Consider the following 24,199-nt stretch of genomic DNA (forward strand, 5'->3'; position numbering starts at 1 on the left):
CCACTCAACTTGCTAATCATGTGGTTTTATCAGGAAGATTGGATTGTTCTCCTCACCCCCTGCCCCGGCCTTTCTCCTTCATAAATGGCTTCATCATGACTTCAGCAGAATGCAGTGCATGGTGATTGTGTAAAATCAGGCAAAAAAAACTGCTTTCCTTCTCGTTCAAGACTAGCCTGGCCAACATAATGAAACCCCATTTCTACTAAAAATGCAAACATTTGCCAGGCATGGTGGCATATGCGTGTAGTCCCAGCAACTCAGGAGGCTGAGGCAGAAGAATCACTTAAACCCGGGAGGCGGAGCTTGCAGTGAGCTGAGATGGTGCCACTGCACTCCAGCCTGGGCGACAACAGAGAGAGACTCCGTCTCAAACAAACAAACAAACAAACAAACAAACACAAAACAACAACAAAAAACACATGAAGGCTTTTCCCTGGAAAAACACTGCAACATACCCTGTGATCTGAGTCATTACAAATCTCTGAAACTCCCCATCATTCTTTCCCATCCATTTTCTGCTATTTCTCAGCATTAAGTGACTGACCTAACTCCCTAGTTCTCTAGCTAATAAGGCCCTGCCTGCAGCCCCTACTCTAAACTTAAGTTGGAAACAACAGCATCAGACTCAGAAGAGATTTCAGGAAAATACTCTCCAAGTGTGAAGTAAAGATCTATCCTTGACAGGTATGTCACATTGTGATACCTCTTAATAAGCAACATTGTTTGAATACTAGAACATAGAACACACACACACATACACATATCCAGGAGCAGACAGACTCAAGAAATCATGAGCTCACAATCTCTGGGCTTTTGGTACCAAAGCAATGATTCTGATTTCAGGCATTCCAGGGGGAATTCATACAAGGAGAATGAGTGAATGGGCAGGTGTTCAAGTAGAACAAAGAGCATGCTAACTATGGTTTCATTTTTGCATTTTTGAAATGCAACTTAAAATGGCTTATAAATAGTACAAGTCTATCGCATTGTCTTAAAGATATTTTATTTTTATGTCTACATGTATGTATATATACATATATACACATTTATTCACACACATATACACATTTTATTTCTATTTAGGCAAATGCATTCATATATACATACAATTATATATACAAAACTGAAAAGTTAAAAGTTGACTATGACCATGACGAGATACATTTTTGCAAATTCAGTGGAATCAACTTAAAGCTTGTGGCAAATAAAACAGTGTAATTCTATATAAATTTACATTTAAAAAGCTTTGAGTTTTGTAAGTAAAAAGAAAACCATAAAACTTCACATGGGAAAAGTGAGGAGTCTAGTCCTAGAGATTATTTCATATATTTAATAAGGCTGACACTGTAGCAATAGATAAATATTTTTTTGTTACCTCAACAAAGATGAAAGAGAGAATAAAGAAAAGCATTTTAGAAAAACAGGATTTAATTTTTGAATTTAATTTTCCCTATGTAGTGGGAATTTTGAACATAATTTTCCCTCTGTAGTGGTGTCCCTCTTCAGAACCTTAATATCTTAATAAGACAAAGTTTTTATTACTTGCTTGATAAATATCCATCTTACTTAGAATTTTCTTGAGAAAAAAAGCCAGAACATAATGACTGGTATTTATTTAAACATACAAACATGTGTCTGCGATGAAATATATGTCGAAGTGTATATCTGAGGAGTTTATTACAATGAACTGAAATCTTATTATCTGTTAATTAGTATGACTGAATAATCTTTATAGATAGAAAATACATAGAGAAAAGAGAATATTGTTCTGGTTTGAATATATGTTACAGAACCTATTTCCCAATAAATCTAGCATTTCTTAGCTTTCCAAAAGGTTTTCTTATTTTTAATGAAGAACCTGGTGGTAGTGGTATTGTTGTACATCTTCTCTATAGTCAAAATACTGAACTAGACATTGTATTCTGGAGCATAAACAACAGAAAGCAAATTATATACTTTCAGACGCTGAATAAAACATTATGACAAATAACAAGTTACCAACAGATTAACATTATAGGGAGGAAAGTAAACATTTAAAATAACTTACTTTGTTTGTCCATGATTAAAACAGTTCTGAAAAAGAAGATCTGATATTAATACACTGTCTACAAGGCCACAAGTCAAATGTTAACCGTTGAAACAGGATACTGTAAAACTACACAGTCACACTCATAGGACATTCCTCTTTATTCATCCAGCCCAGCCTTACCTGGTCATTTAAGCCCTTTGTGCTTGACTGCATTCCCCTTGCTGTGTTTCTGAGCAGGAATTTAGAAATTGTTGGTCAGCTCATGATGGTGAACACATTCTAAAGCCTTTTGGGAAGAGGGACCAGTGAGGCAGAAAGCCATAAAGACACACTATGAGCTAAGACTCCAAATAGTAACCAAGCTAATAACATCAACCTTCACAACTTGCACAATCTAAAGGAAATGCGTGGTTCAGTTCCCAGTCTCCGGACTTAGGCCCCAGGAATGTTCTAGCAGGAAAGCAAAAAATGTTAAGTATCAGGTTACACTACTGCAATTTAGGTCTTGTGGACCTGTTCTTTGCAAATTTGAGAAGGCCTGAGACTATTCTGTGCATTTGGAGATTTTTTTTTTTTTTTTTACTAGAAAACTCACTCTCAGGAGTCGTCACAGCCATAGCACCTTGACCACCCAAGTGAAACGTTGTACTTGGTATTTATACAGAAACTTAAATAGCAGCAAACATTCTACCTAGTAATTCTGCCTTCCAGTGCCTTGATCCGATTCTAGTTTTTCCCAGTACTATCCAGTCACTACTTTTTCCATCTCCTGTAGATCCTGATGCCCTTCATCCCTTTTAGCAACAATGCATTAGGCAAAACTCTGTTACCCAACATTTTTATCTTGGACCCACGCACATTAACACAAACTGCCCTTCCTCTTCCCAGGCCCATTCCCGTGCTGGCTACCCTTTAACTAAATTCTCTTACTGTGCGATCCTAAGTGGTTAGTAAGTCAACCGATCCCTTTACATGCTCAACTAAAATCTAGAATTCCTGAGAAGAAACCACCTTCCTCCCTGTTGTTTCAGAATTATTTTTTGGCCAGGTGTGGTGGCTCTTGCCTATAATGCCAGTATTTTGGGAAGCTGAGGCAGGAGGATCACTTGAGTCCAGAAGTTTAAGACCAGCCTGGGCAACATGGAGAGACATTGTCTCTACTAAAAAAAAAATTAGCCAAGCATGGTGGCATGTGCCTGTAGTCAGAACTACTCAGGAGGTTGAGGTGGGAGGACTGCTTGAGCCTGGGATATTCAGGCTGTAATGAAGTATGATGACTTCCCTGCATTCCAGCCCGGGTGACAGAGCAAGACTGTGTTTTAAAATAAAAGTTTTTGTTTTGTTTTTATTATTGCCAACATTAAGCACAAAATTTTATAATCAACTTAAAGTCTTAAGAACATTCCAGTTATAGTCACCTCTTAATTACACATACTCAAGATGTTGAGCAATGGTTGAATAATTCAAAATGGGTTTATGTGGTCCTGAAATAAATCAAAAGATGTGTTTGTGTTACTGATTTAACTTCCCAGATTTTCTTAGGACAACAGGAATCCCAGTTTGCATTAACCAGTCAGAAATTAATGCTGTAGACCTCATCAAGCCAGAAAGGTAGAAATATTAAAATTTATACTTTTTTTTGCCATTAATCTATAAGGTGAACAATAAGCTAATAAACACATGTAACCAAAGTAGACTAAAAGTTTTGAAGACATTTGTGTTTTAGATTCCATCAGAGGAAGAATTGTATAAAGAAGACTAAATTCATACATATAAGAGGACATGATTTTTGTCAACCTCACATTTCTACCATCAAAGACTATACTTTAAAATGCCAATTTTCTTAAAATATGCTAAGAGTACTTTAACAGATATATCAGAAAAGATGAGTAATTCCAGATTAGAAATAGGTAGTCCCCTCTAATTAATATACTGGACTACACATCTCTAAAATCTTTACCTGCCCCTTACTTCTTATAGGATACCTCTCTCAATAACATGCTTAACTTAAAAAAAAAAAAAAAAAAAAAAGGTTCTATGGCCTTTAACCAATTTTAACAGAAATTTTAAGAAACTAGTGTTTCAGTTATTCTCACTTTCCCTACAATGTCAGAAAAGCACTAAATAATGTCTAAGGGCAAATCCTAAATAAAATGTACGAGAAGAAACATAGGCAAGTTTTTATTTATTTATTTATTTATTGGCAAACAGACTACTCAACTGAAAAAAATTCATAGTTCTGGACTGCAGATCTATATATCTGAAATAAAAAAAAATTTGTCATAATTTTAAAAACAATTTTTCTTAGCATTTAGTTTGTTTTAGGCTTTCAAGTCCCATGCAAGCCAGAAATAAAGGATGTGCTGCAAAGATAGGGAATTTATAAACCCACGCTATGTATTCTGGTAAACAGTGGTCCCCAACCTTTTTTGGCACCAGGGACCAGTTTTGTGGAAGACGTGGACGGGTGGAGTTGGGGATGGTTTGGGGATGATTCAAGCGCATTGCATTTATTGTGCACTTCATTTCTATTATTATTATATTGCAATATATAACAAAAGAATTATACAATTCATTATAAGGTAGAATCAGCAAGAGCCTTGGGCTTGTTTTCCTGCAACTAGACAGTCCCATGTGGGGGTGATGGGAGACAGTGACCAATCATCAGGCATTAGATTCTCATAAGGAGAGCATAACCTAGATCCCTCACACAAGCAGTTCACGATACGGTTCTTGCTCCTATGAGAATCTAATGCTGCTGAGGATCTGACAGGAGGTGGAGCTCAGGCGGTAATGTATGCAAGTGATGGGGAGCAGCTGTCAATACAGATGAAACTTTGCTCACTCACCAGCTGCTCACCTCCTGCTGTGCAAGCCCAATTCCTGACAGGCCACGGACTGGTACTGGTTGGTGATCCAGGGGTTGGGGAGCCCAGCTGTAAAAAATAGGTGGAGGATCTTAAGCAGGGAATTTCAAGTCCTTGCCAAATGAGTACCAACCAATTATTATATTGTCATATAATATAATAATTATGTAATAAAATACCAACACATGGTATTTGCCTTTCACAAGGTCAGAGATGATTCTCTTCTTGCACAGAAATACAGGAAAGGAAAAGAAGCAGATTTCAAAACAATGACAATTTCTTCATATTGGCTCTTTTTCTTCCCACTTGCTTACATTGTTCTTCATCTTAAAAGGTAAGTTAGTAAGGATGAGACCTACTGGCAAAACTACTGTAGAATAAAACCTGGGTCTTTGCTTTACTATAGGTTTTAGAATTTTAGCATTTACGTAATACCTAAAGCATTGAAAAAGGTATATAATAAGCTCTGGTGCAAAATGTTAAGTGTTCCTTGTACCTATACATGTGCCAAGTAGATAAAGCACTGTGTGCCAGGTCATTAAAGTCATCCACTATGTGGATGCCTACATTGTTGTTTGCTGTTATAATGATCCTTTGGGTTTTCTCAAGGTTAATGTGTCTATTACAAGATACATGTCACTCAGTTTGGGGAATAACTGGGTGTGCCCTGAATAAATTAATTAATGAGTTAATTAATTTAGCATGATAATTCATAAATAACGGCTTCTACCACACTTACTTTGTTTTTCATTTCAGAAATACTTCAGAGAAAGAGAAAATCTTTATGCTATACCAAAAAGTGCATTAAAGTTATGTTGTATATTGCACCATTGGAATAATAATTACTCCAGGATGAACACAGAACTTCAAATATAATCTGATTTTTTTCTAACTCTGTTAACTAAGACTTTGGAGGAAACTGAGGCATCACACATTATTTGCATACAAGTACACCTCTGTTAAAACTTTTCTATCAGAAATCCTAAGTTCTCATTGTTTCTCTGGACCATTTGACAACTGTAACCTCTACCACCATGAAGAGGAAGAAACAGCACAGGAGATTTCCAGTTCTGGCTTCACGATTCGTATTACAGTGAAACTCTTTTGACCCATCTCTTGAGGTCCTGAAATTTTTATCTTACTGCTTTCAAAAAGTATTAAGTAAAATCTGGAACCCAAAGGGGAAGCATACTTAATTTTGACAGTTCCTAAAATTTGTTTACCCACACCAGATTTGGATTATTTATTTACATTTACTTGTTAATTGGCTAAGAACAACCTCCTTCCCTCATTCCCGCAAAACAGAGGATAAAGCATTTCACATTCTCTTCAAGTCCCAAGATAGGGATATATGTTTTGAATTATTTTAGCAAAATGCTACTGCTCTGAAAACAATCACAAGAATTCTAGGTCCCTAACTTCCTCCCGATAACTGAGAATATAGATACTAGACTAGAGGGAAGGGAGGAATTTCAAGTAGGCCAGGAGATTACACAGGTAAGTCATGAATCAAATAACTTTCATGTCATTTGGGTTATGTTTGTATGCAAACTTTGTACATTTAAAAATGTTTAGTTAACATCTAACAAGGAAAAATATTCATCTTTTGAACTCGGGTTTTGGTAAATGTTAAGCTTAGAAAAAACTGATGCATTTAAGCAAATGGGTGGCGCAAGCAGCTGGTGAGGCTTTTGAGTATACAGCACATCATACCTGTAAGCTATGGAATGAAACTGAGGGGACTGAGGCTGATTATAAACGCAAAGTACCTTGTAACAAGGAGTCACTCCATAAAAATCCTCTTGCGTATTTTATGCTTAACAAACAAAATAAATATGCTTAAAACCAGTTTAGGATAGCCTTTTATAGCATTTTATAGTACACCTTGAATAAAAATGTAGATGATACATCAACTAGGACCAAGTGAGATGGCAGTGATCAAGTGTTCTACAAAACTAAAAAGTAAAAAAAAGAGACAAAGGAAACAAATATTGAATCAGTTACTGTCATTTGATTGCTTTACTGCTCTGAAAAGCCTTTCCTGACAACCCAGAGCTCCCTCACAAATTTGAGTTGTTTCCTTTCCTCCTAATAAATGGTGAAACTAAACCCATAGAAATAAAAGTGACTTTAATAAATGTGATATAGTTCACTAACTAGCTGAACTAAGATGATCAATAATTCATATTCTTTGCATCGATGTCTCTAATTCACTGAAAAAAGGAAGACTGACACCCTTCAGTGAAATTTGTTAAAAGACTCTTTTAAGGTATCTTTTTTATGTAAGACAGAAAAGGCTTGAATTTCAATTTACTCTTGTACCACTTAGCTTTAACTAGGTCAGGTGCTAAGTTCATGTGTTGGAAACTTAATTTCCAATGCAACTGTGTTGGGAGGTGGGGCCTAATAAGAGATGATTAGTTCATAAGCACTCTACCTTCATGAATAGATTAATGTTGTTATCTTGGGAGTGGGTTCATTATTGCCAGAGTAGTCTTGTCAAGTTCCATTCTCGCTTGCTGTCTTGCCCTTCCACTTTCCACCATGGGATGATGCAGTAAGAAGACCCTCACTAGATGCTGGTTCCTCCATAGAGTCATGCACCACAACAACAGATCACATATATGATGATGGTCCCATAAGATTATTTTTACTGTACCCTTTCTATGTTTAGATACATAAATACTTGACATTGTATTATACTTGCCTACCATATTCAGCACAGTAACATGCTATACAGGTTTCTAGCCTAGGAGCAATACCTTATTCCACACAGTCTAGGTCTAGTAGGCTATCTGCCATCTCACTGGTCATTCCTTTGCTTGAATGAGCCAAGTTCCCCCCAGCCCAGGACTTCTACCTGTGAAGTTCCCTCTGTCTATAATGCCCTCCACCACTACACACACACACACACACACACACACACACACACACACACACACCCAGCCCAGGACTTCTACCTGTGAAGTTCCCTCTGTCTATAATGCCCTCCACCACTACACACACACACACACACACACACACACACACACACACACACACACATTGATTTGAGACTTCCTTCAGCTCTCAATCTGACTCTCCTCAACACCCCCCACGCCACCACCCCAGCCTAAATAGAAGGCTGGCTATACCATCCAGGATTGTGTAAGTAAATTCTATGATGTTCTCACAACCACCAAATTGCCTCATGATGCATTTCTCAGAATGTATTCCTGTCTTTAAGCAACACATGATTATGTTGGACTTCCTAGTCTCCAGAACTGTAAGAAATAAATTTCTGTCCTTTATAAATTACCAAGTCTCAGGTATTCTGCTACAGCAGCAGACAACATATGGAGACATCATTTTTTTCTAATGACTTATTAAAAGAACATATGGAAAACTGAAGAGTGCAACTGTTAGTTCTGATTAACTAAAAAGTGTTTTGGCTTTTTAATTTATCACTATTCAGGGTAGTGCTATAGAGTGTGTATATACACAGATACACATATATACATATAGAAATACTTCCTATATAAATATTCACTAAATATAAAGCTGGTGTGGTTTTTAAGGAATTAATTGAAGGCATAGAGCATGCAAAGCACTATACCAGGCACTAGAGCACAATACCTAGACACTAGGGAGACAGACAATTAAGAATGTAATAGATTATTATAAACACTCTAAGTGCTATCAATAAAATTAATGTTGCTACAAGAAAGGGTTACAGGACACTAACTTAAACAGTGGTAGGGGGTTTAAGAAAAGTCAGACTGGGAGCTGAAGGAAATCTCAAATCAACTAGTCTACGGAGGTATGGTGGGTGGGGTGTTGGAGGGCATTATAGAGACAGGGAACTTCATAGATAGAATTCCTGAGCTGGAGGAACATGCCTCATTCAAGGAAAGGAAGACCAGTGAGGTTACAGAGCAGAAGAGGGAGACATTCTTAGAGATGAAGACGGAGAGGTACATAAGCGTCTGCTCACACACATTTGATGTCTCTCCACCTGTACTCTAAGCTCCTTTACAGATCTAAAGGCAGTTTGATCTATAAACCAGCTATTTCACATGCCACTTTGCTATCCAACTGCAGAAATCCATTCATTTCCCTTTATATGTCTTTCATTTCCCTGCATTTTCTCGTTGTTCAAAGCCCTACTATGGTTGTAAACAGGGTGGCATTAAGGGAAAAGTTTGCTCTTAGGAAAAGTTCAAGAAAGGAGGCCCCAAACTGCCTGACACGTTTAAGTGTCACTTGTAGTAACCATGTATCTCAATGTGATAAGCCAGAAAAAAAACAACGACTGCCTGTTCCTGGAACTGGGAAGTGGCCATGCCAAGACTTCCAGGAATAACAGTGCATGAATGAAACCACATGGGAACCGGAGAGTCAGCTTGGAGAAGCAGGAACTTTGTCAAATATTTAAAATAATAAAAGCTCACTTTCACTGAGTACTTTCTGTAGTGCCAGGCACTGCTCTAAGAACTTTACATTAACACATATAATACTCTGTAGCTCTTTTAATAGTTACACAATTTCAGAGATGAGGCAATGGAAAGAATATATATTAAGAAAGTGGCTGACAATCCACAGATGTGAAGCAGTAGAGGCCAAATTTAAAGTCGGGGAGCCTGACTGGAGCTAATGGTCTTAGGAACCGTGCCAGATACCGCCGCTATCTTTTCCAAGCTAGTATTGTAGAGGGTTTAGCATAGATGTGGGCTCCAGGCGGACTTCAGTGAATACTTACTGATAAATGCCAGCTTGCAGGCTGTATTAACCGTCCCTTCTAATAGCCCCACTATGCTGGCACATGCTCCCGAGCCCAGTCTCTGCCCAGGATTCAGCGCCGCTCTCTGCCTGTAGAGCAGTGTAGCTAAGGGGAAGCCGAGCCCCGCGAGGCGTTTTCAGGCAGGACACCCCTTTTCATTCGAATGATTCTGGGTGAGCCCAGGTGCCGCTGGGCCGCCTGGGGCCCCTTGCCGTGCATCTGCTCCACTTACAGGGTCCCTTTCAGAGGTCTCTTGCATTTCTGGCCCCAGCCTTCACCCCACATCCTCCACCCCCAGAGCAGCAAACAACCGGCTGGCCCTCGCGCCCGTTCCCCGTAAGTTGGCCCCCACACCTGATCCCGGCCCTGGCCCCAGCGCAGGCTCCGCGCAGTTCTCGCGCCCGAGCCCCGGGGAGGCGGCAGAGAAAGCCGCTCGCGCACCTGTGGCTGCCGCTGTTTCCGCTCCCGAGAGAGCCGAGGTCTAGAGAGCCGGGGTCAGGCGGTGGCTTCCTCTCCTGCGCCTCTAGACTGCAAGGCACGGCTGCTGCGCAACCTTCTCGGAAATCAGCCGGAACAGGGTCTACGAGTAACCCTTGCGCCAACACCCGCGAGTACTGGTTTCGTTTCCTGGATCTTACGTACACAACGCGGTTTCCTTTTCCTGGTTCCCGCGTTCGCGCCGGGGAACCCTCGGGACTATTGCAGGATGAAGAAGCTGGAGGAGGGACTGCACCCACCGCCAGGTGTGAGGCCCCTCCCCTACCCCCGACTTGCTTTCTTGCTCATTGGAGAGACTCCAGAGACTTTTGACCGGTGTTAAGGAGAGGAACTGGGACTCTGTCACTAACTGGAACTGGAAAGTCATCAGCTGGGGAGTGGCCTCCCCCGGGAACTTTCTTTACTCTGACTTTGACCTCCATCCCTCGGAAGCCCGTGGCTTTTCAACGCGAGGAAGCAGAGGCAGCTTAGACTACAAATGAGGAGTGGTCAAAATTGTTTTTTTTTATGGTGCCTTTTCTTTCTTGCTGTCTTGCTCTTTCCTTCTATTAAATTATGTGATATTATTTTTTATTTTTTAGGCAGTTATTTAAATGTTTTTAAGAGCTCACCTTATTTTTTTAATAAATATTGTTCCTTTTTAAACTAAAATAGTTTTTATTGTCTGTATTTAAGTTATGTGTATGACATATCCATCAACTCCTATAATTACACATTTCCCCCCTTGGGGCAAGAGCAGCTCTAATTTACTCATTTAGCATAAATCCTGAATACCACGATCATTAACTATAGCCCTCATGTTGTACATTAGGTCTTCCCATTTGTTCATCCTACATGTTTGTAACTTTGAATTCTTTGACCTAAATTTCCCCATATCTCCTGACCCTACTCCAGCCTGGATGACCCTGGATAAACCGGTGGTCCCCAACATTTTTGGCACCAGGGACCAGTTTCACGGAAGAGGATTTTTCCATGGACCAGGGTCGAGTGGCAGACGGTTTCAGGATGATTCAAGCATATTGTATGTATTGTGCACTTTATTTCTATTATTGTTACATTGTAATATGTAATGATGCTGTCAGTGCAGACACATTTGATGACATGGTGGCCTTCAATAATTGCTTCTATGTGTTCTTTGTGTTCATGTTTTCATGGTTTCTGTTTTTTTGTTTGTTTGTTTGTTTTAACAAAACAAAACAAAAACTCCAAAGGCTTGTCTTTTAACGCAGGGTGCTTGGTCTCCATGTGGCAAAGCAGTTTTGCAGGTTTCGAGGCTTCATTGCATAGTCGATCATCACATATTATACAAAGCAGGGTTGGAGAATGTGAACCACCTGTTGCAGTGAACCTGTAATTTAAGTAGGACTCTTGGCATTTTCCTTTAAATGTGGCTTTATTTTTGTTAGCAGTTTTAGAGTCTTCTGTTGTCTCATCATTGGGTTTTCCCCATTTTCAAAGAAGCTGTCCAGTAATGTTTGTTTTTCACTCACTTTGGCTAGGCTAGGCTTAGCTTGTGGGCTTAGCAAAACTGTGACTAAGACAAGTGCACAGTGTGGGAAAGAGGTGCGGATGGAAGTGGTAAAATAATGGGTGAGCCATGCACAGACTAAAATAAGTGTTGGATTCTGACTGAAAGCCTGCCACCAGATGCAGCTGTACAATTGAAGTACATCAATTTTCCACTATAAAGCCTGCCTCCGGACACAGCTTAATTGTCACTTGTCACTTGCTCCTCACTGATAGGGTTTTGATATGAGTCTGCAATCAATGTATTTATTATGGTCTCTGTGCAGTCAAAACTCTCTGCTAATGTTAATTTGTATTTGCAGCTGCTGCCCAGTACTAGCATCACTGTCTGAGCTCCACCTAAGATAACCAGGCATTAGATTCTCATAAGGAATATGCACCTAGATCCCTCACATGTGCAGGTCTGTGGCCTGGGGCTTGCGGACCCCTGCTATAAACCACTGCTGTATATGTTTGACCTTTTCTTAATTTCATGTAAATGAGATTGTGCAAAATTTTTCTTTCTGTGTCTGGTTTATTTCATTTAGCATAATGCCTTCCAGGTATATCCATGTGATAGCACCTGGCAGAATTTCCTTCTTTTATAAGGCTGAGTAATATTCCATCGTGTGTGTGTCTGTGTGTGTGTATACACACACAATGGAATATATGTATCTTTCTTTATACCTTTGTCCATTGGTGGACACCTAGATTATTTCTATTATCTTGACTATTCTGAATAATGCTACAATGAACATGGGAGTGCAGCTATCTTCAGGAGATGGTGATTTCATTTTCTTTTGGTATATACCCAGAAGAGGGATTTCTGGGTCATATGGTAGTTCTATTTTTAATTTCTGTAGGAACCTCTATACTGTTTTCCATAATGGCTGTACCAGCCTACATTCCCACCAACAGTGTACAAGGATTCTCTTTTCTCTACACCCTTGCCGACACTTGTTATCTCTTGTCTTTTTGATAATAACAATCCTAATAGGTATGACATAGTATCTCATAGTGATTTTGATTTGCATTTTTCTGATGAATAGTGATGTTGGGCACATTTTCATATACCTGTTGGCTATTTTTATGTCATTTTTGAAGAAGTGTCTATTCAGGTCCATTTCCCATTTTTAAATTGGGCTATGTCTTCTTGCTATTGAGTTGTATAAGTTCTTTATAAATCTCGGAAACTAAACCCTTCTCTGATAACATGGTATGCAGATATACTTTTTTCCAAACTATAGGTTGTCATTTCATTTTGTTGATTGTTTCCTTTGCCGTGCAGAAATTTTTGGTTTGATGTAGAAATAATATTGTTAAAATTTTCATGCTACCCAAAGTAATATATAGATTCAATGCAGATTTGTATGAAACCACAAAGGACCTCAAATAGCCAAAGCAATTCTGAGAAAAAAAAATTGAAGTCAGAGAAATAACACTTCCTAATTAAAAATTATATTACAAATTTATATAAAACAGAATGGCACTAACATTAAAACAGACAGGTAAACCAATGGAACAAAATAGCTCAGAAATAAATCCAAACATACACGGTCAACGAATTTTTCACAAGGGCCCCAAGAGAACACGATGAGGAAAGGATAGTCTCTTGAATAAATGGTGCTGGGAAGACTGGATTTTCACATACAAAACAATGAAATTGGACTGTTTTCTTACACCACACAAACAAATCAAAAACAAAACGGATAAAAGACCTACATGTAAGACCTCAAACCATTAAACTCCTGGAAGAAAATATAAGAGAAAAGCTCCTTGACATTTACCTTGGCAAAGATTTCTTGACTATCACACCAAAAGCGCAGGCTACAAAAACAAAAATAAATAACCGAGACTATATCAAATGATATTTTAAATATGTTTTGGAAATCAAACCAACCAGATTTGCTTAGAATGTTTAATTTTCCAGCCCTGCAGCTGGCACAGAGACATGTAATAAATAAATATTTATTGAACTGAAGTAATAAAAATTTCCTTTAACGTTTGTTACTTGCAAAAGTAATGTGATTTTTCAAACAATAAAGCTGCAAATGCAGAAAAGAAGTGAAATCTTGTCCTTTTCACTCCCTAGTTTTATTCCCATTATCTTAAACCCACGTTTGAAGATTTACTAAGAGAAGTGAGAGGAGAGAACAGGAAGGTGGAAAAGAAATTGAGAAAACATGATGGAAAAAGGTAGAAGGAAAACAAAACCACCTAGGTTTGATCTCTTTCTCTTCAATTTACCATCCCTGTGACCTCATGAAAGTTACCTGACAGCCTCCGTGCCTCTTTACGAAATCTATCAATGAGGGTAGTAATAGTATCTACCTCATAACATTTTTTGAAGCTTCAGGAAGTTAAAATACATAGAAGGTTTAGGGTGGTGCCTGCCACAGGGTAAGCATTTGCTTTGGGTTTACTGATGAACTGCTGCTGCAGAAGGGTAGGAGGCTGTAAAATTCCAGTAGCTTTCATTTTCTATATTTTTCAACCTCTCCTTCCCTGATGAATAGTGTATTTTTGACCCAAAACTTTTCTGTCAATTTTACGCAGAAGAATTCTCCGATCCTTTGCTTAGGGTGGTACCACATTGTCTTCGTGGAGGTAGTAAGTTAGGCTGGGTTAATTGGCTTGTGACTAGACCTTCAAGCATCCTCTATTTACTTTCTAATTCATAAATTTGTTTTTTTATTTGACATCACTAAGTCCTCAACCTCTTTGGATTTCTGTGGTGTTAAAGTAGATCTCCTGAATCTTATGTTCCTTTTTACACACTTTAGGTTATGATTTTCTGAGTCTTGCAAAATCAGTTTCCACTTTTGCCTCTTCCTCCCATTTTCTCAAATTTTTGCAATCTCACTCATTACAGTAAATTCTCATCTTTTCATAGTCTCTGTGGCATTTACTGCTTTTGGGTTCTTTATTTTGTTTTAACTGTCTTCATTTTCATTTTATTATAGTCTCTGAAGAAAGATACCATGTTTAATTAGAAAATATCCAGGTACCATATAAATTATTGTTTGCCTAAATAAAGCTCACTATTTGCTTTGACATAGTAAAATAGTGGTTCCCACATTTTAGCATGCATAAGTATCACTTACAAATCTAATTAGAACTAAATTTGCAGAGTCCCGTCTTTAGAGTTTCTGATGGTGTAAGTATAGGTTGTGCTTTGAGAATTTGCTTTTCTAACAATTTTCCATATGATGCTGATGATTGTTTTCAACAGACCACATTTTAAGAAGCATTTGCTGAAATAACTCTATTTTTTTCAGGTATTGTGGAACAATGCATCATAAGAGGAGGGTCATAGCACAAAGGATGAATTTTGAGTAGTAGACAATCATAGTGATTCTATTCTCCTTTGACTGTAACTTGTATAACTGAGGGCATATAATTTATATTTAGCTAAGGGAAAATCTTCTTGAGGGCTTCTAGGAAAGGGTTTACTGCTTACATTTGTGTGTGTGTGTGTGTGTGATTGCATGCATACACACATAGATACACATACAAGTATATATGTGCCTCTTTCTCTCTTGTATAAGGCAGTGATATGTGGAATTATGGCAGTTATCTTCAGATGACAGAATATGAGAGAACAAGTCTTAAGGATGGTGGATCCAAGATGTTGTACGTATCTTTCTAAGGACGCGTGATGCACTGATGACCCACTACACTCATGGAGGACTCACATACTTCAGATGACTCATTACATGAAAGCTGGCTTGTGGTTATAAACTCTATAGATATTTCTCTTTGCTCTTGACCTGATTTCATATTCAAGCAAGCTTCTTTATTGCTGTTCTCTTCTGCATGGTGGAGTTTCTTTTCAATTTTATTCTATGGTTGTAGTTCTTTGTGATTATGGCTTTTTGTTTGAGCTATAAAAGTTTATTTGTAGTCAAAATCATTGTACTACTGAGGGTTTTAATTGTATTCCTTCTGAAATCTTTAGTGCTCTTAACTCTGCTTTCTGGCTTAGAATCAATACTTCCAAGACTCCCACAGCTCCAAGGAAGAATTGATATAACAGAGCTTTATGGGAAACAGCAGCAGAAGGAAAATTTCACTTTGAATCACTGGTCCTGACAACTGGGTGCCTGAATGTCACCTAAATTACACAAAATCTTTTCTTTTTTTTTTTTACGGAGTCTTGCTTCGTCACCAGGCTGGAATGCAGTGGTGCTATCTCGGCTCACAGCAACGTCCACCTCCCGGGTTCAACTGATTCTCCTGCCTCAGCCTCCTGAGTAGCTGGGATTCTAGGCATGCACCACCATGCCCAGCTAATTTTTGTGTTTTTAGTAGAGATGGGGTTTTACCACATTGGCCAGGATGGTCTTGATCTCTGACCTCGTGATCCACCCGTCTCAGCCTCCCAATATTTTGTTAATCAACATTGGGCTATATTATATTGGGTAATGCTGGGGATATTACCATCAACCCCAAGACTTTAATAACAAATAAAATATTAAAATTAGGCTATAAAACAATTACATCGAAATGTTCCTCTTTGTAAGTGGAGGACTCTGCTTCACAGCATCATTTAGAAATCCAGGTTAATGAAAACTCTGGAATCTTTAATATATGGCTTCCCAGGTGGCTCTGGGCTTTGACATTGAGTCTGTAGTCAGAAGATGGGAGAAAAGGGTTGTATATGGGAGATTTTTATGAACCACACATGAAATTGACACATATTATTTCTGGTTCCATTGTATTGGTTTGAAGTCAGTTGGATAGCAGCCACACTTAATGGAAAAGGAGGCTGGAGGATGCTGTCTAGTATCTGCCCAGAAATATGAGGAAATATATTTGTGATTAATTAAGAAATATTTACGCCATCTTCTGAAGATTTTCACTAAAGAGTAAGGCCAAAATAAAAGCCCCTCTTTAACAAGCTGCAGCCAGATATATGATCACAAGTATTTATAAAATCTTAAATCCTAGTGCTGTAACAAAAGCACTTCCAGAAGTTTGTAATAACCATCATTTTTAGCAAGCCAGATTTTCAATACCCATGTTTTCAGGTCCCTCTGAGAAGGAGAAAATGGATATTTTAGAATAATAATGTGTAGAAATTACAAATGAACCTATCAAGATTTTCCAAGCACCTTATTGCAAGAGAAAAATATAGAATACATAAGGAGGGTATTAATGCAGAAATAACATTTCTGTGCTGACCTTGTGAAGGAAAAGTCTTCTCAGCTAAGTTTTGAAAGAAGAGTAGAAGATATTCACAAGCAAAAGACAGCAACATAAGCAAAGGAAGGCCATGGTGTATTTTAAGAATACAAGCAGTTAAGTATGACTATAGTGCAAGATGGAGCAAGGTATGGAATTTACAGAGACTCTGGATCTTGAGGAAGAGACACTTAACTGTGAATCAAAATTAGTGTTCTCTCTTTCATGGAATAGAATTGTTGCTGAGAAGTGGCTGTCTAGCCTGGGACTGTATTTCCTTGCATAGAGGTGTGGCCACGTGACTGAATTCTAGACAATTAGAATGTGAGAAGAAACAAGGGTTTAAGTTCTAAGCAAGAATTTTTAATAGGTGAGCCTTCACTGCTATTTTCCATCCATTGGTTTGATGCAGAAGATGATGAGCTCTTAAGGGATGGCTGAACTGCAAAACAAAGAATCCCTCCACCCTGAAATTCCACATGAATAGAAATTGTCCATTAGCCAGAAACTCTCACCTTGATAGTCATATAAGGGATAAACAAATTCTGTTGGAAAATTTGTTATAGCAACTAGCACTATCCAAACTAATAATCCTGGAAAGATTGAAAAGGAGTCGTTGGTATAAGGCCGTATACCATAGAGAGGACATTGGCTTTTATCTTGGAGGATAGATTGAAAAATGATATAATTTTAAGTATCATAAAGACACTATTAAGCTCTTGTTTTGAAAAGACTAAATTAGTGACAGTGTGAAGAATGATTTGTATGATAGGAGAAACAAACAGCTAGATCATTTTAGTTACAATTCAAAATCAAAATAATGTAATCCTGAACTAAAATAGTGAGGTGGTGTTAAGTAAAATTAAAAAGGAGGGAGGTCTCTAAGGAATTTTTAAAAAAGAATAGACAATGCTTGGCCACTCAATCGATTTGGGGGACAGGAAGGAAGAGAATTATCTTAAGAATGTTTCCACCTTGGGCAATTGATGGTACCTGTATATATATGAGGGATTGCAGAAGAAGATTTGGGGGAACAGTCTGGTTACATTAATTTAGTTTGAGAGGCTTATGGGACATCAAAGTGGGAAAAACTGATAGCTTCTTCAGATAATCTTGCTTACCTCTTAGGAGTGAAACAGCTATATGCACAGTAATTGAACCCATGGATTAGATAGATCAACACTGCTGAAATGTTATTGCATGAAGAGGAAGTTCAAGTATGGGAAATGGGGACACTCATGTTTAAAGACCATGGGTTTGTTAATCTTTCCTAAAGCAAATGAAAGAGAAGACCAAGAAAGATGTGTAAGACAGCAATGTGGTTATTATGAAACTAAAATATGACAGACTTACATAAGGAAGTGATGAATGGTGTCACAAATTGAAATGAAATAAAAGAATTTGGAGCTGTGGTCGTCAAGTCCTGCCTCACAGTTCACATAGTATCATGTCCTTTTGTTTTTACCTAGTGACAGTGAAAGAATACTTACATATACCTTGTGGTAAAACACAATGTCTGATTGACTATGCTCCCCATCCCCCCAGTTCCATAAAGGAAAAAATGTCAATAATCAGAAGATATATCCCACAATGTTATGCCACAATCTGAAGCCTACTGGGCAGATGCTATCTGAATGGAAAGAAAGTAGGAACTCACAGTGTAGTTTCTGGTTTTACTAATGTAGTTACCATGTTTTCTTCAGGCAGGGGAGAGAAAGAGAGCATTCTTTTAGCCAGCAGGAAGGGAGTGAGCGTGCTGCTGCCTCCAGTTTCTCTGGGAGGAGGCACAGGCTGAATCTATCTATGAGGCTAGCCAGTTGCAGCTATGGTTTTATCAAGCACCACCTGATGAACTTGACTGCTTCATTTATTCACTTTGCAAACAATTACCACTTACCACAAATCCAAACCTCCCAAACCAAACAAAATGGTTAGATTTACGGCCTAAAGGTTTCTACTTATTTAGCCAATTGTTGAGTGACCATCTTAAGAGACAAATATTATAGAAATTGAAGCACACACAGAAAAGAATTTTCATAGATTTCTTCTCACTTTTAGTTCAATATTTAAAAGTTTACTTGAGCTCTAACAATTAAAAGGCCATTACCAATTACAGAAAGGTCAATTTTATTTAAATGGTGGGGGTAGAAACTATATTTCAGTTGTTTGCAGAATAAAAGGGAAGATAATGAAATACAGCAATACATTTAGAATTTTTTTTAAAGTTACTTCAATTACTGTTAACCAAGCTTACTCAAAAGACATTATAGGCAAATATCATGATCACTAACCATAATATGTAATGAAAACCTAAACTTCACTGTGAATCCATTGAACTCTACATTTATTAATTGGAAACATAAATTTTCCTGGAGGTATCACAAGCAAAAACAAGGAAAGAGACATGTTAATATAAAGTTCTGAGACCACTTTGAAACCCTATTAACTGAAGATCCTAAGATTCAGATATAAGGTGTATTTGTCAGGGCTCTTCAGAGAATCAGGACCAACAGGAAGCATACAGGTGATAGAAAGGATTTATTGTGAGGGATTGGCTACTGGGATTATGGAGGCTGAGAAGCTCCATAATTTGCCATCTGGAAGCTGGAGACACACAAAAAAACCAGTAGTGTAGTTCCGATCCAAGCCTGAAGGCCTAAGAATCAAGGAAGCCAGTGGTGTGGGTTCCAGAGTCTAAATGCCTGAGAACAACAAATGCTGATGTCTGAGGGCAGGGGAAGATGCATGCCCTAGCAGAAGAAGAGAGGGCAAAATCATCTCTTCCTTTGCCTTTTTCTTCGATTTCGTCTGTCCTTCAGTGGATTGGATATTGCCTACTCACTTTGGTGAGACAGACCTTTACTCAGTCTGCTAATGCAAACAATAATCTCTTTGGGGAACGCCCTCACAGTCTATAAGAGATAGAAAAAAAACAATTTGTTTTTCCTATTCTCACCCACTACTCAGCACTCACTTTCTGACAATGGATGTTTGTGTATTTTTCTTCACATGCCAAAAGGACACCAACTGGGTATCCTATAATTCAATTTAGTTCTTACACTGTCTACCTGGAGTTAGAGTCAGATCCTACAGGTTAAGGGATCAGTCCCCCAAAAATGTCGCCCCCACTTCTGATGCCAATCACGAGGAATAAATTGTCACTTATACTTCTTACCAACAGGCTATAAATTGGGTTCTCATGACTAGGTTTGACTAATTTGCTAGGATGGCTCACAAAACTCAGAGAAATACTGCCATTTACTGATTTATTATATAAATGAAGGATATGATAAAGGATACAGATGAACATATGAAGAGATGCACAGGGTGAGGTCTGGGGTAGGGAGAATGGAGTTCCCATAACTTCTCTGAGTGTGTTACCCTCTAGGTTCCTACATGGATTCAGCAATCCTGAAGCTCCCCAAACCCAGTCCTTTTTTTGGTGGCTTCATTATGTAGGCATGATTCACTAAATCATAGGCTGTTGCTTATCTACTCAACTTTCAGCCTCTCTCCCTGTGTTCCCAGGGGTTGGGACTTTAAAGTTCCAACCTTCTAATTACATGGTTGTCTCTCTTGATAACCGCTTGCTCCTGAGGCTATCTGGGAGCTCATCAACAGTTATCTCACTAGAACAAGAAATATTCCTATCATACAGTAAATTCCAAGGGATTAATGAGGGTGTCTGCATCAAGAACCTGGATCAAAGACAAAAAATCTAGCAAAGGATGCATCTAACACTCCCATTGTTCAAGAAATTAAGAGAGTTTTAGGAGTTCTGTGCTGAAACCTAGGGGCAGACACCAAATATATATTTATTACCTCATGATATCACAAATCACACTCAGAAATAATGTTCAACAAGCTATTGGGCATTTCTTGGCCCAGTCAGTTTGACACATACAATTAACCATCACAAAAGGGTTCATACTTCTGAAGTACAAACATTTGCTTACTCAGTCAGAGGCTGAGATTAGATGTGAAATTCATACTCCTTTATGAATGCTAAATTTAAACAAAGTAAAATATCACAAAAACCCAAAAAGGGTCAATAATGCCCTTAGTTCTTTAAAATCATTATGAATCTGTCATATATAAATCTAACCTGAGTTCAATATAGGTAACATATTACATAAGGTCTATAGATAAACATCACAATTACTTATACTCTATCTTGTTTGCCCCTTGCTTGCTGTGTCCTCTGATCACTTTACTCTTTATTTGTAACACCTACACCCAGGTCACCAGTGGAATCAAAATTGAAAACAAACAGTAACATGTGGCAACCACATATGGTTTCTTAGATGTTAGCTCTCCTTTCACAAGTTCGGTACTGGTGGTTGTCCAAAATTTTATCTATATTTTAGAAGGGTAATATTTTAATCTTGAATTTTCCAGTAATGATAGCTGCTAGTTATTTCTTTTGTGATATAAGAAAGAAATTACTAATGTTTATTGCAGGTTTGAAAATTCAGATGGTGACCTGAATTCATCTGCAAACAATACAAATTTATACCAAAGCAGGAATTTCATTTATAGATTGAGTCATTTATCTGCAAAGAGATAATCATAAAGAAAAAATTTTTCATAGCTAGCTTGATAAATATAATGTTACTTCAAAGAAAGTAACTTTCACTTGTTAGTCTGGCAAGCAGATTAAAACCTTTCCTTCACTGGGTACTGAATGTCTAATTCATTCCTTTGCAAATTGGAGTATTACCAGGTTAAATTTAGTCTGGGCTATAGTAGTTGAGAAATTCAACAATTCACAATAGATGGTTATAGATTTCATAATGCTCATAATTGTAATAAAATTTAAAAACCGGAAATAAATATCCATCATTTTTCTATTTTTTTAACTTCTGAATCATTTCATGAAGATAAATTTCCAGGTGGGTTTCTGGGTCATAGTGCGTGAACATTTTGATACGCTTTATCATCTTGTCAAAATGCTTTCCAAAAGAATTTTATCACATTTGCTTTTACATGAACATTGATTTATATATCTACTTCTAGGATAATATACATGAAAAATAAGATGTTTTTATTCATGAAGGCTGATGTGTGCTTAGATTATTAAGCTTTAAATTAGATGGCTAAAATGATTTGGAAGAATAGTTTTGATAAATATAGTCTCTATGTATTTGTAACCGTATCTATATAATTTTTTAAATAATGAACTTAATTTAAAATTCTTCCTTACAAACATGAGGGCAAGGAACACCTGGCCCACCCAGGGTGGAGAACTACTTAAGGCATTCTTAAACCACAAACAATAGCATGAGCAATCTGTGCCTTAAGGACATGCTCCTGCTGCAGATAACTAGCCCAACCCATCCCTTTATTTTGGCCCATCCGTTTGTTTCCCGTAAGGAATACTTTTAGTAGATTTTATGACTAGCTTGCTGTCAATAAATACATGCGTAAATCTCTGAGACTGTCAGCTCTGAAGGCTGTGAGACCCCTGATTTCCCACTCTACACTCTATATTTCTCTGTGTGTGGTATCTTTAATTCCTCTAGCACCGCTGGGTTAGGGTCTCCATGACCAAGCTGGTCTCGGCATACAAATATTATTTTCATATGTATAATATTAATACCAGGAAATAATAATAGCATGAAGAATTTGAAAAGGAAAAACAAATAAAGTACTCTATATAGACGTCATTTACATAAGATGTTACTTAAAGTGAGAAATTAAGATAGCAACTTTCCAGTGATTTGCCTTCTAGTTTGTACTGTCTTAACATACTCAAAATGAAGTAGTAGGATGAAAAATAAAGAAGACTTTATTTATTGTGACTTAGTAGAAGACTCACAGTGTTCAGAATATGTTAATGCTCGTAAGGGACCAGTATAATAGTGACATGAAGGACAGAAACAGCAAACTGCCAAATCGAGGTGATGATTGTAGGGCAATATATCATACACTTAAGCTTTTCTTGAAGCTGTTTGCTATAGTTTGGATGTTTTTCCCCCAAAACTCATGTTGAAATTTAATCTCTAATGTTGGAGGTGGGGCGACAACGAGGTGCTTGGGTCATGGCAGTTGATCCTATGTGAATGGGCTTTGTGCCATCCTTGCAGTAATGAGTGAATTCTCACTCTGCACTTCCCTCCTCTCTCTCTTGCTTCTTCTCTCATCATGTGATCTCTAGAAACACTGGCTCCCCTTCCCCTTCTGCCACGAGTGGCAGCAGCCTGTAGCCCTCACCAGAAACAGATGCTGGCACCATGCTTTTTTTGCAACCTGCAGAACAGTAAGACAAATAAACATTTTTTTAAATATATAAATTACTCAGTCTCAAGTATTCTTTCATAGCAATGCAGTGGACTAAGTGATTTCTAAATCTGGATATTTCTAGAATGTTTGCGTTCAAACCAATGCTAGGCCTTTTAGGTCAATTTTATTTTTAAATTGCGAAATTGTTAATTTGGCAAGGAAGTATGTAGAGTTAGTGACATATATATAAATAGAAGGCTAATTCTACAGATTATTGTCTTCTTAATTACCTTTTTTATTTTATAAAAGTTCTATATATTACAAAGTCATAATAAATATAACTTTTATAAAATACACAAATAATAAGAATTTCTAAAACCTTACTACATATTAACCTCTCAAACATAATGTTCTTCTTTCCAGTCTTCTCTGTGTGTGCAGTTCTATTTGTATTTTTAATAAAATCGCTTCAGACTGTTGATACAATTTACTTTCCTACTGTCCAATTATACATGACAATTGGATCCCTACAAATGTATTTCAAGGTTTGCATATTATTTCTTCTAATAATTATATCATAGTATATTTAAACATTATTATTATATATAACATGGTGAGCAACCTTATACATCAAATATATGAGCACCTAGAATTATTTGGGTGAGTTAAAGTCCTAGGAATAAAATCATTAGGTAATCAGTCCTATTTGTTGTTGCTAACAAGTAGTGGTACAAAATGGAACTAGTGTACATGGAGAATGAGGAGTCTGGTATCTATTTTATCCATACAGGCTTGCAGATAGAATGCAGAAATAAATATGCAACAAACAAGCTTTCTGTAATTCAGCAGTTAGTTTGGCAGTACAAAAGTTGTCAGAATCAAAACGTATCAGTAATGATTCCATTAGGAAAATCCTGACAAATAAAGCCTGGAAAGGCCATGAAGAGAAGGTTCTCATGCTTACATGCCTGATAGGAAAAAAGACTCTACAAAGCCACAACCTTGCACAAAGGCCACCACAACCTTACACAAAAAGTCCTTCTGCAAGAACGTCTGCCCAGCAACTGCCTGTACAACCTCAGATTTGTATCACCCATCTTATTGATCTTTGTAGCCAATGATAATTTTTAA

At 37.7% G+C, this 24,199-nt stretch overlaps 1 protein-coding gene across 12 annotated transcripts in view; it reads right to left on the bottom strand.

Annotated features, from left to right (window-relative positions):
* Window positions 1–10,229, bottom strand: part of LOC105470022 (phospholipid scramblase 1) — a 28,484-nt gene extending 18,255 nt beyond the window's left edge. For 2 of the 12 annotated variants that reach the window (XM_071091087.1, XM_011721724.2), the window contains exons 1-4: window positions 10,100–10,229; window positions 4,882–4,968; window positions 2,213–2,318; window positions 2,051–2,076 (exon numbers count right to left, since the gene is read on the bottom strand). Coding sequence is in view for 8 of the 12 variants with exons in the window: in XM_011721724.2 (XP_011720026.1) it covers window positions 2,051–2,076; window positions 2,213–2,220 (34 nt within the window). In the remaining 4 variants the exon portion in view is untranslated. Of the gene's footprint in view, window positions 1–2,050; window positions 2,077–2,212; window positions 2,319–4,881; window positions 4,969–6,668; window positions 6,716–10,099 lie in introns of all 12 variants that reach the window. The other 10 variants (XM_071091088.1, XM_011721729.2, XM_071091086.1 and 7 more) reach the window with 8 other exon arrangements.
* Between the last annotated feature and the right edge of the window lie 13,970 nt (window positions 10,230–24,199).

Source organism: Macaca nemestrina, chromosome 2, assembly GCF_043159975.1.
Source record: "Macaca nemestrina isolate mMacNem1 chromosome 2, mMacNem.hap1, whole genome shotgun sequence".
Classification (NCBI taxonomy): Eukaryota; Metazoa; Chordata; class Mammalia; order Primates; family Cercopithecidae; genus Macaca; species Macaca nemestrina.